Genomic DNA, 12,541 nt, shown 5'->3' with positions numbered 1-12,541 from the left:
CCACCCTTGAATAAGATGACCACACAAAGGAGGGGCGATGACGAAGGGAGGAAGGGGACTCAGAAGGAGGGCTGTTCCTTTGCTGTTTGGTCTTCCTGGCAGTACTGGTGATTGAAGCTAGAGCTTTGCCTGCACAAGTGCAAATTTGAAGTGTTTTGTCATTCTTTGAGACAGGGCTTCCTAAATTGCATAGGCTGGCTTTGAATTTTCAAATCTTCTGCCTCAGCCTCCCAAGTAGCTGCGATTTACGGGCCTGCACTGTATGACTTAACTCATACCAGAAAGAGTAATGTCAACAGAAGCCCAGGGGGTATAGAAACTGGGACTAGTCTAGCTACTGAAAAACAAAGGAGAGATGCAGGGAGGGAGGACACGAGTTGTGAGCTCTAGCTAGAGATGAGCGGCCTTTCCTCCCAGACAGAAGCAAGCTGCAGTATGCATTTCTGCACAGGCGCCTTCCCCAGCTGTCACTGGGGTGCAGGGCTGTCGAGCAGTCTTGCACAAACTGGTACTTTTGTGTCTGGGTGGCCCACTGCCAGTTTTCCAGATGAAGTCAATAAGCATAGACCACAACTGATGATTCAGGCAGTGGGCCCAGCCAGACATGGAGGCACCCTAAAATTCATTCTGCCGTTCGAGACCAGTCCCCCCCACCTCAGGCCGCCAGCATAGTGCTGGTACTTCCCCTTCATCGCTATAAAGGACCTTCTGTTCTGTGGCACAGCTGCCCTTCCTGATCACCGTAACTGTCCAGACAGACGTCCAGATGTGTGGAAACTTCCAAACTTGATGCAAGTTTTTTGCAAGTGTGTGTGTGTGTGTGTGTGTGTGTGTGTGTGTGTGTAAATGGATTCGGAGAGAAATAAAAAATCCATAAGGTTAAAAAAAAAGGAAATTGAAAGGACAGAGAAATTCTTTGTTACTAGAATCTGGGTGTACATAGATTACTTGACATTTTGACATTTTCTTTGTGAGGTTTTCTTTTCTTATGTTTACATTTATTTATTTATCTATCCATTTTCTGTGTGAATGTTCCCCCTGCATGTGTCCGTGAACCACATGTGCGCTACGCCACACAGGCCAGAAGAGGGCGTCAGCTCCCCTGAAGCTGGAGTTGCAGAGGGCTGTGAGCTCCTGTACGGGTGCTGGGAACCAAACCATCTCTCCACCTCCCCACCATTTTGTTGAAACTGAGCTTCTCCAATACCGGTGGAACTGAGAATGTGTGAAATGTAGGCTTTCGGAAGATAAAAAGGGGTCTTTCCCACCTCTCACTTGATTGTGGTGCATCATTGAAAACAGTTGGCATCTCCTAGGCACGCGGCGCTTGGCTCCCCTCCAGCGTGCGACCCTAACGCAAATGAGGTGCACTTGCTTCTAGGTGGAATGCAAGATTACAACTACATCTGGGCCCAGTGTTTTGAGATCACGTTGGAGCTGTCGTGCTGCAAATACCCTCGAGAAGAGAAGCTGCCGCTGTTCTGGAATGATAACAGAGCCTCTTTGATTGAATATATAAGACAGGTGCACCTAGGTTTGTGTCTCCTACTACTTGTTAATACACACGGCATGCGTACAATCTTTGCATCGAGCATACACAAAACCTCCTGGGGACCTGTGGCAGGGCTTTATTTTCAGTACTGGACTAAGCGTTTGATCTCCCTACAAGCATATTACCTGCGCTGTGCAGGAGACGCTGTGCCTTGCTGTTCATAAAACAGGATGAGTCGTGGTCACTTGATTTGAGGGTGTAAAAGCCCAGAGTACCCCTAACTTTACACATGGACTGATATGTAAATCTGGCAAAAGAGCAGGAAAGCAAGATCGTATTCTCACAACATCTCCAATCAGAAGCCTAGTTTAGCCCTCCAGATGGCTCAGCAGGTCAACGGGTCTACACCATGCCCGATGACCTGAGATCAGCCTGGAACTGACCCCTGCAGATTGTCCTCTGACCTCCACACACCCACGCCATAGCACACAAGTGCCTCTGACATCAAATAAATAAATGTAAAAATCTTTAAAATAAGACCCAGTCTTACCAGCATCTGCACAACATTACAAACACGTTTATTGGCTCTTCCTCCTCCCTTTTATACACTAGCTCTGTTGGGTCCTCTGCTGTTATTCTGACTTTTCGGTTTCCCTGGCCTTTCCCCATGAGTCCTGTGATCATTCCCTCCATCGTAGCTCTCCCAACACTGATGCTTTAGTATGTTACTCTGAACTCCTGTGAGATCACCCTCCGCTTATTCTTCACATTTGCAATAAATATTTCGTTTTGTTTTTGTCTTGGCAATCGCTTCTCATGCTTTGTAGCCATGGTTATGATGCCTAAAGCTAGGCAAGAATTTTACCACTTGGTTCCTCCTTTGGCCCTGTGAAATTCTGATCATAGCATTGCCATCCTGCGGCATTGGTGTGAGGATCTGTTGAACATGTACCCAGAGCCCCTGGTATATAGCCTGGAATATAGTAATTGCTCAATAAATGTTGGCTGCTCTTACCAAAAATAAGAGCCCCTCAGTCACTTCCAGGACTCCAGCCACAGTGCAGGTACAGCTTTGCTGCCACTCAGTTTGCTGGTGTGAAGACAAGCCTTCGAAGTCCTTATGTGTTGGCAACTAGCTTGTGAGTGAGGAGCTTTGTTTGGGATTTTGTGGGGTTCGCCACCGTCATGTGTCAGCAGAGTTTGATGGAGCAAACTGCGTGGAAGGACAGGAGTGGGTTCTTCTCGCTTCCGGTCTTCCACTCTGATGATGTGTGCTATAGACTGAATAGCCACAAACCAGGCTTGTAGCGCAACTGTGACTTACAGGCATCAAAATTACTCTCCTGTCTTTAGCACTGTTAGTACAGATGAATACTAGGAATATGTTTCTAAATCACTAAAGATGACATTTCTTCCATGAGCCATAAAAGATTTTATTTACTTTTAAATTCTTAACGTTTATTAGTATTGTGCCAGGATGCATGCGGAGGCCAGTGGACAGCTTTTTAGGGGGTCTCTTCTCTCTCTCCACTGTGGGACCCAAGGATTGAACTCGGGTCTTCAGTTTTGCCCATCAAGCACTTTTACCCACAGAGCCATCTCCCTGGCCCCAAATCTGGTATTCATATTGAGTTTTCCTTTTGTCTTGCAGGTATAAAGGGTCAAGTGTTTGATCAGAGTAAAAATCCATTGCCGAATGTAATCGTGGAAGTCCAAGACAGGAAACACATCTGCCCGTTTCGAACCAACAAACTTGGAGAATACTACCTGCTTCTCTTGCCGGGGTCCTACGTCATCAACGTAAGTGTGCGGGGTCCTACATCATCAACGTAAGTGTGCAGAGCCAGCTACTGTGAAAACACAGAGTGCACACTGCTCACCTAGGACGGCCCAGAGTAGGGGAAAATCTTAACTGTGGGCTCAGGAAGGCAGAAAGAAGAGACAGCATCAGACCTGAGATGGGAAAGGAGTAGAGAATGATAGGAGCAAACCAGGAAGAAAAGTCATGTTTTCCTAACTAGCAAATAATTCTTTTTTTTTTAAATATTTATTTATTTATTATTATGTATACAATATTCTGTCTGTGTGTATGTCTGCAGGCACCAGACCTCATTACAGATGGTTGTGAGCCACCATGTGGTTGCCGGGAATTGAACTCAGGACCTTTGGAAGAACGGGCAATGCTCTAAACCACTGAGCCATCCCTCCAGCCCTGGCAAATAATTCTTAATAGAAGCCAAGTACTATTTTTCTTTCAATTTTTCATGTGCACGCGTGTGTTCCATAACAGACGTGCAGTGGTCAGAAGGCAGCATTGGGGAAAGGGAGTCTGTTTGCTCCTTTCAGCAAACGTTCCAGAGATTGAACTGAGTCAGGTTTTTGGGCTTGCAAGGTGAACCTGCCAGATCGAAATGGCTATTCTAACAAACACATCAATCTCATTATTCAGACTAGAAGCAAGCCAGGGTGAGCCAAGGTGGCCCTGCCAGAGAGGCCAGAGCAGCAAAGGAGATGCTGAGATGCCATATTGTCAGAAGGAGTGATGGGGAACTCAGGTTAGCAAAGGAACCACAGGGATGGTTGGAAAGGAACCCAGAGGAAAGAAGAGAGGAAACACCTGGCGTCTTCGCCCTGCCTCCAACCCCACCCCAAGGCCTGCAGGAGAACCAGCACTGTGTGAGGGAGACAGGGAAGAGCCAGTGAGCATCAGTGAGCCAGGAGACCATGAATGAAGAATCACAAGCTTCAGAGCCAGTCCAGGGAGCTGCTCTGAAGAAGGCTGTCACTTCAAACTCTTTCTTGCCATTCTGCTCTCGCTGCAGACACCATCTAGGCGTAGGAACTGGTAGTCCAACCTGGACTCTGGCCGCAGCCGTGGCTCAGTATATATGTCTCGGAAGTTTTTTAGATAGGGCCCCAAAGATACAAAATTAAGATAGACAAGGAGATAAATTAAGAAGCATGGCAAAGGAGCCAGTCAGCAGATTCGGGGACAGCCTTTAGAACGGGGAGAAAGGGTCTGCAAACTTAATTGTTAAGAGATTGGTTTCTAGGAAGCATAAGAGACTCAAAAGAAAGCTTTTAATCCCAGCACTCGGGACACAGAGGCAGGTGGAGTCTCAGTTCATGGCCAACCTGGTCTACACCGTAAGTTCTACACCAGACAGGGCCTCAAAATACAATGCAATCACAATCTAGCTGAAGATATACAAGAACAAAGCTAGAACACCTCAAGGCTTTTTTTGTTTGTTTGTTTGTTTTGAAGAAAGCAGCGGAGGGACTCAGCAGTTAAGAAGCACCCCCACCTCCACCCCAATCCCTGCCCACCCTTGAAGCCCCAGAACCCACATGGCAGCGGTTCATGACCATCTGTAACTCCAACCCTAGAAGGTCTGATGCCCTCTTCTGGTCTTTGTGAGCACTGCATGCAAGTGGTGCATGCAAAATACTCATGCATACAAAAAAGGAGTAGACCTGTACACTTAGGTCAATGGCAAAGCGAAAGGTAGCAAGTTGGGCAGAGTGCTTACAAAGTCGTGATACCCAATAAGGATACTAGTATAGGCTTGGTACAAAGGCATCTTTACCTCGCACTCTGGGAAAATGACTGGCAGAATGAGCCCCTGCTTCCTCCTTTCTCCTGCCTTGCATCGCCAGATGCTGACCCTGTATCTGTCCTGGCTTTATTTTGTAATTCTTGGCATCAGCAGACACTGGTCAGACTCACCGGGCACCACCCCGCTCACCCAGACCTGGCAGGCGTCATCCTAGTGGTGCAGATCGGGTCTTGAGCGTTGGCCCCACGCATCCGAAATCTCTCATGCAGTTGTTTGTGTTCCTGCTCAGGTGACAGTCCCTGGACATGAACCACACCTCACAAAGCTGACTATTCCAAGGAAATCCCAGACCTTCAGCGCTCTTAAACAGGATTTTCACCTCCCGTTGCGAGGGCGTCTGGATTCCATCCTGGTATCAGAGCCTTCATGCCCGACGATTCCTCTGTACAAACTAAGGCCAAACCGCTCGGCGGCAACAAAGCCTAGTTTGTTCCTATTCTCCGTGATTCTTTGGAACATATTTTTCAAATAAAGTAAACTGTGAAACTCAAGCCCCATCACCGCCTAGAATCAGGGATTGGTTACTCCAGGTTAGGGCAACTGTCCCTCTTGTGAGACCGCAGTGGGATAAACTCCACTGTTTTCCCCAAGAGGAAGAAAACTGGGTGTTTCCAAGCTCAGCGGTGACAAAGGCGATCTTCAGTCTGGACAAATGGTGGCCGCTGCCTCGCAAGAGCCGCCCACATACACGCCATCCAGACGTAGTCCCAGAAATCTGTAAGAAACTTGAGAGGCAAAACAGACATCCCTAGAAGGAAAAAAAAAAGTTAATTTTTGTACACAGAAACCCAAATGGATGGACACTTCCTGGTTACCCACGATGTACGACCTTCCCATGGTGCCATTTGTAAAGACCTGGTACTACGCATAAGCGGTTCTTCCCAAAGGAAGAAATTTCTAGGTAACAGAACTAAGGACGTCTACTCTTCCGGTGTTCTAAGGGGGAAAGAGAGGAAATGTGTGTACGGAGCGGAACACATGAGGTGGCCTCTGTCTCCCTGCACCCGGTGCCGCAGTCCTGTTAAGATGACGCCCCATAAGCCATCCTAGTCTTTAGCCTGAGTCCCAGATGCATGCCAGGCTGCTCACGAGATGCAGCGCCTGGGTACGGCCCGTGTGAACCTCACCTCATCACTGAAGGCTGCTGTTTGGATCCATCCCATCCTCTTCCTCAATGCTGACCCAGCTCCACGGTCTCCTGCTCCTGGGTATCTCTTTACCAGGTCCATCTTCCACACAGCACTGGAGGAGGGGCCACATCTTGTTTCCCACTCAGTAAAAGCGCATTCCACGCATCATCACCTGGAAGCCCTGCCATTCCTAGCCCGCGTAGCTCCAGGCCTCCGGACCCTTCGAACGCACTGGTTGTCTTATTACTTCACAGCAGCCGTCCGCTTCCTGCTGGCCTTCTCTAGGACATGAGCTCTCTGAAGCCAGGATCTGCTTGTTGGGAAAGTCCGCTCCTGTATCCTCAGAGCCTAACACAAAATAGGAAATAAATGGTTGGGGGAGGTGTTTCAGCCACCTGCTACAGACCTTACCAGAACTGTAGGGATTTGAGCAGTTTTATGAAATTAAGTTTTATATTTCGCAACATCCAGCTCACTTATGTGTACACACACATGCAAACACACACAGAGGGAGAGAAAGAGAGAGAGACTTTTCATGGATACATCAAGAAAAACATTCCAGAGATACGGGCGTAAGTGCGTAAGGCTGCTGAGAGGATTGCTCGCTGTTAGCCACACTGCCTTCTAGACCAGAAAGAAAAATTCATACAATCAGTTTGAAGTAGAAATACCACCTATGGAAGTAAATTTATGCTAACTCATTGCAAGAATTAAGAGATCCCAGCACTCAGGATCAGGAGACAGAGGCAGGGGGATCTCTGAATTCTAGGCCAGCAGGGCTATACAGCAGGAGACACTGTCTCGAAAATAGATAAGTAGATGAGTAAGGATAAAGCTCAAACGGAAAAACCAATCAGCAGCTCTGGTGCGCGGGTTCCTGGATGCTGTGCGTTTCCCATGGCGATTGCATCACCTGGTGAGACCTTGTGGGACTTGGCACATGGTGAAGGCTTGAGATCTAACAGACTGAAGAGACACACAGGCATCTTGATGCCGTTTCTTGGTGCCAAACTTATTCTATATTTTAACATCAATAGTATTTGTAGTTTTTAATCACTTCAAAATTTGAAAATAGCGTGAATATCTGGAAAGCATATATTAATAGTTCAGGAAGTGGTTTGGTATAGCACATTTAAAGTAGAGAAGACTAAGCCAGGTGTGGTAGCTGATGCCTGTAACCCCAGCTCTTGGGAGGAAAGTCAAGACAAGCCTGGACTATAAGTGAGACCCAGCTTAGAAAGACAAAAACAATTAAATTTGTAAGCGCAGACTTGGTTTGCAATCGGGTTGGGGTGGTTCTGAATGCGGACACCCTTTCCCTGGGAAGTTTTTAAAGGAAATGAGCTGTTTTCTGAATGGGCTCATGGGCCGAATAGAAAACCCGTTACCAAAATATCTTGCATGCAGATGTGTCTTACTGGAGACTGACTGGCCCAGGGCTTGGCACACACGGAGAAAGTGATCTGAGCCACAGCTACTTATTTGTTCTGTTACTTTCCGTTTTGACACAGGGTCTCATTAAATTGTGTAGGCTGGACTTGGAACTCATTGTAATCCAAGTTGGCATTGAATTCAGCCTGACTGCCTCAGCCTCTGGAGCAGCTATTATGGTCTGGACCACTATGTCTTTCTTAAGATAATATTATTTAAATCAGAAATCTGTATCAAAAACCCAGCATAGAGTCAGTTAAACAGAGTGAGGAGGTGTAGCTTGGTGACAGTGTGCCTAGCATATACGAAGTCTTGGGTTCAGTCTCCACTAACTACTCCCACCCTCAAGACAAAACATGACCGTGAAATTATTCCCTGGTCTGGGTCCTCAGATCCCAGCTCCTGTCCCTGTGTGTCCTCTAGCCTGGTGGATACGCTTTGAGGTTCCCAATTCAGGTGTAACCCCTGTACAGAGACATGAAAGAGCAGGGTGATGGGGACCCCTGCTCCACCGCGCTCCTGACTATTGGGCACAGACCACATTTCGGTGCTCCTCCAGGGAGAGAAAGCACAGCTAGTATTTGGGTAACTACTTTGAAGGCAGTACACCTTATTAAAGGTAAAATACTGGTTAGCAAGAATCATGTCATTTTCAAGGAAACTTTCACAAGTTCACCCGTGCGCCTATTCAGAGGTGGGTGAAATTCCAGCACTCAGGAGGCAGAGGCAGGTGGGTCTCTTGAGTTTAAGGCTATCCTGGTCTACGTAGTCCCAGGATAGTCAGAGCTACATCATAGAGACCCTGCCCCCCCCCACGCACACACACATGCACGCACGCACGCACGCACGCGCGCGCGAAGATGAGTGGATGGTGGGGTGTCTAGAGAAACACAAGCTGGTGCTTTGCTTTTCACCCAATAAACTGCTGAGCGACTCCGACGTGTTTGGCCTCCTCTCTTCATTTCTCAATGTCTTTCAAGAATCAATGCCATGCTTTGTTCCGGAAGCAAACTTGTACGTGTGATTGGTCTCTAAAAATGGTGCACATTAGCGGTACTCCGATGCTGGGTGCAGGCGGTTTCCTGGAGCGTGCACAGGTCCGCGTGGCATGGCTGTTCTACCGCAGCAGCAGGTTGGTGACAAATCTGATGGATGTTTGTGAGCTCACGCCTACCTTCCTTGTGACTTGGGTGTGTGGGGGCGGTGGCTAGATTAGGTAAGGGACACTGTGTTCTGGGTACCCTAAAACAGAGTTCACATGCCTGGGCTTACTCTAGACTTATGTCACTAATAAGCAGACACTGTACTGTGTTACAGACCATTTTATATTTTAGCACATAGGCCACCCCACAGCCCTTAGCACCTTCTTGCTGTTTTTTTTTTTATTACAAACATCTCAGTGATTCTTAGCATTAAAAAACCACTAGCAAGATGCTCAGATTGAACCGGGTGGTGGTGGCTCACCTTTAATCCCAGCACTTGGGAGGCAAAGGCAGACACATCTCCAGGAGTTCGAGGCCAGTCTGGTCTACAGAGCTAGTTCCAGGACTGCCAGGGCTACACAGTGTCTTGGAAAATAAAAAGTCAAAAATATGCTCAGATTGTCTAAGATTGTAACATTTGCTGTGGAGGGGCCGTGACTATCTCTGAGCTTATTAAATTTACATTATGTTTGTCAATAAGGAATGTTCATGAACCGAATGTTGCATCTTTCCGTTACTTTTTGTTTGCAAACGTAACAAAATCCACAAACTAGAAAACCCTGCCATCAAATAGACTCCAGGAGAGACCAAATTTAAGATCCTGGACAAGAATGTCTCAACAATACTCCTGAAATCCAGATGGTCCTTCCAGGACAGGGCATGCTCTTTGTGACATATTCCGAGTGTGGCTATGTGTTGCGTGGACAAGATGGGGAAGGGTGTCCCTGACCAAAAATAATCTGGGGCAATGGGTGCAGCTCAGTGTACTCATCAAGCTTGCACGAGGCCTGGATTCAATCTCCAACACCACAGAAACAAAACACTTTTGGGAGATTCACATTAACCCAGTAAAGGATTGGAGAAATCATGCAGGAGAGAAACAGACTTCCCAAGTGCACTTAGCCGTGGAACCATTCCTTAATGGCTACACAGTAGTTACCAGTTTCTTATTTAAAAAAAAAAAAGTAAATATATTTAAACATAAATATTTAATTAGCACGTGTATGACGTACATTGTCAGAGGGTTAGGGAACTGCCCTGCCTTTCTTGCTGAAATGGTCTCTCATTTCCGCTGATTCTGTTTTTGCCTCTCCAGCTTCTCCAGTCTGGAGTTGCCAATGAGTGCCACTGCACCCAGCTTTCCCCGTGGTTCCTGGGGATGGAACTCAGGTTACCAGGCTCGTTTACCACCGAGCCATCTCATCAGCCCAAATATCTCAATTTTAAATTAAGTTGCAAATATTTCTCCACTTTCAAAAGAAAATTAATTGCAATATACTGTATTAGGAGGCCGTAGGCAGAAGTTCCATGATACGTCTTGCCTAGACTTACATATTTAAATGTGTAGCTATTAAGGTTGAATGAGCTGATGGATCTGGACTACCAACCCAACAACGTTTAAAATTCACATGCTGGTGGTGCACATCTATAATCCCAGCACTTGGCAGGCAGAGGCTGATGGGTCTCTGTGAGTTTGAGACCAGCTTGGTCTACAGAGTGAGTTCCAGGCAGCCAGGACTACACAAAGTAACCCTGTCTCACAAAGAAAAAAAATTACATGCTGGTAATAGCAAAAAGCTCTTTGGACAGAAGGCAGAGATCAGGGCAGGGCCACTATTGAAACCTCCAATACAAGCCCATCTCACAGAGAAAGATATAAGATGAACTAATCTTTAAATGTTTTAACACATTTGTGCGTCCACAATGCATGTCCACATTCCGTGGACACACGTGGCAGTCAGAAGGCAACCCCAGATGCTCTCCTTTCACCAGGAGTCCCAGGATTTAGCAGCAGGCGCTTTTGCCTACTCAGTCAGCCCTAAACTAGAATTTTAAAACATTAGTCATGATGGAAAATAAGAAAAAATTAAAGTATGAACTGTTTCTGGATAGCAGAACTGTTTTCTCTCCCTATTTCCTCATGAGAGAGCTGAACTCTCTCCAGAGCTGAAACCCCAGCCTCCAAATTTGCCATGTTGCTTTTATAATGAGGATAAAAGGCAACTTATTAGCTATGTCAAAATCAAAGTATTAACCAATTAAGGCCTCTGCCCAACAATAAAGCATCCTATTTTGTATGCCCAGTATTTAAGTGAAATTGGACTCGAACTCTTTGCTCTGTCGGCCAGCAACTTCCCTTCCTGAGCAGTTAGGTCTATCGCTAATGGACACCTGAGCTGTCTTCCTGATGGGAAGAGGGAATATAAAGACTATACGAAGGGACTGCGGGCATCCACCTTTTAGGTGGGGGAATGAATCCTCACAAGAGGGACAATTTTATACCAACAGTATTCTTTTCACATTTTAAGACCTTGTCTTCTTTGAAATCAGAAAGGCAAACAAGCCTGTACAGCTGTTTTCATGGCCGTCAACATCCTGAATGCCCAACTGTACGCACAATGCACTTGACAGCTTAATGGCGGGCACAAAGGAAGCAACCATCTACCCAGGAAGAGAAAATCCAAAGGGACCTGTGAACAGGAGCTGCCTCGCTGGGTTCTGGAGATGGTTAGTCATGAATGAATCCAACAGAATCCTGCTAAGCTGAGGTCTGTCCTGTTGAGCTAAGTCAGTTCTGGGTGGCTGTGCCAAGCCTCTCCTAGTCTCTACACTTAGCTCTCAAGGGTCACTGAAGCAAACTATCTGTGGCCTTAATTTTGACCTCCCACTAAAGGAAACATATATTTCAGGGGAGAAAAAGTTTTAGTATGTGAAAATCAAGCAACCATTTCCGAGGAATCCAGAGGATATGATTCACAGTCAATCCATCTACCAAAGGACTACACTGCCAGCAGAACAAACAACAAACCCAGAATGGCCCTCCTCTATCAGGAGAGGTCATCCTCTGTGAGCAAGCACAGTTTCAGGAGGGACACATAGGGGACCTAGCAAGTCAGATCGGCTCAATCCTGATGAGCAATGGATTACAGATGTCACAGCCAGGTGGACTTTGCATCCCCAATCAGAAATTTTAATTTTTTTTTGTAAATATGTCTTAGGGTTTCTATTTCTGTGAAGACACCATGACACCAACTCTTATAAAGGAAAACATTTAATTGGGCTTGCTTGCGATTCAGAGGTTCAATCTGTTATCATTATGGCAAGACATGGAAGCATGCAGGCACACGTGGTGCTGATGGAGCTGAGTCCTACATCTTGATCGGAAGGCAACAGGAAGCAAACTGATCTAAAGTGTGCCCGACAGTGGCACGTTTCCTCCAACAAGGACATCTCCCTTGTCTTATAGGGGACAATTACATTCAAACTACCACAAACTACAAAATCAAATTCAGGAGCTAGAAAGACGGCTCATCAAATGTTTGCCACCAAGCCTGATGATCTGAGTTCAACTCCCTAAACCCACATGATATAACAAGTTAACCAACTCAGGAAATTGTCCTTTGACTTTCATGTATCCTGTGGTATACTGTCTGTCTGTCTGTCTGTCTGTCTGTCTGTCTGTCTGTCTGTCTGTCTCTCTCTCTCTCTCTCTCTCTCTCTCACACACACACACACACAGAGAGTAAATAAACTGAAAAAGCCTTCTAAAAGTTGAGGTTGGGCAATGGTAGAAACATCTTTAATCCCAGTACTTGGGAGGCAGAAGGTGGACTACAGAACATTCAGCAAGAACTACTATAAGCTTTACACAATACAATGAGCCTTCAT

The 12,541-nt window shown here is 46.4% G+C and overlaps 1 protein-coding gene across 2 annotated transcripts in view; it reads left to right on the top strand.

Moving 5' to 3' along the window:
- Cpm (carboxypeptidase M) overlaps window positions 1-8,609 on the top strand; it is a 52,410-nt gene extending 43,801 nt beyond the window's left edge. For both annotated transcript variants that reach the window (XM_075954216.1, XM_075954217.1), the window contains exons 7-9: window positions 1,382-1,534; window positions 3,144-3,292; window positions 5,339-8,609. In XM_075954216.1, the coding sequence (XP_075810331.1) occupies window positions 1,382-1,534; window positions 3,144-3,292; window positions 5,339-5,581 (545 nt within the window). In that variant the 3' untranslated portion in view covers window positions 5,582-8,609. The remainder of the gene's footprint in view (window positions 1-1,381; window positions 1,535-3,143; window positions 3,293-5,338) is intronic.
- Window positions 8,610-12,541: the final 3,932 nt, after the last annotated feature.

This window comes from Microtus pennsylvanicus, chromosome 20, assembly GCF_037038515.1.
Source record: "Microtus pennsylvanicus isolate mMicPen1 chromosome 20, mMicPen1.hap1, whole genome shotgun sequence".
Classification (NCBI taxonomy): Eukaryota; Metazoa; Chordata; class Mammalia; order Rodentia; family Cricetidae; genus Microtus; species Microtus pennsylvanicus.
The sequence above is the reverse complement of the archived record's forward strand: the minus strand, read 5'-3'. Positions and strand labels throughout refer to the sequence as shown.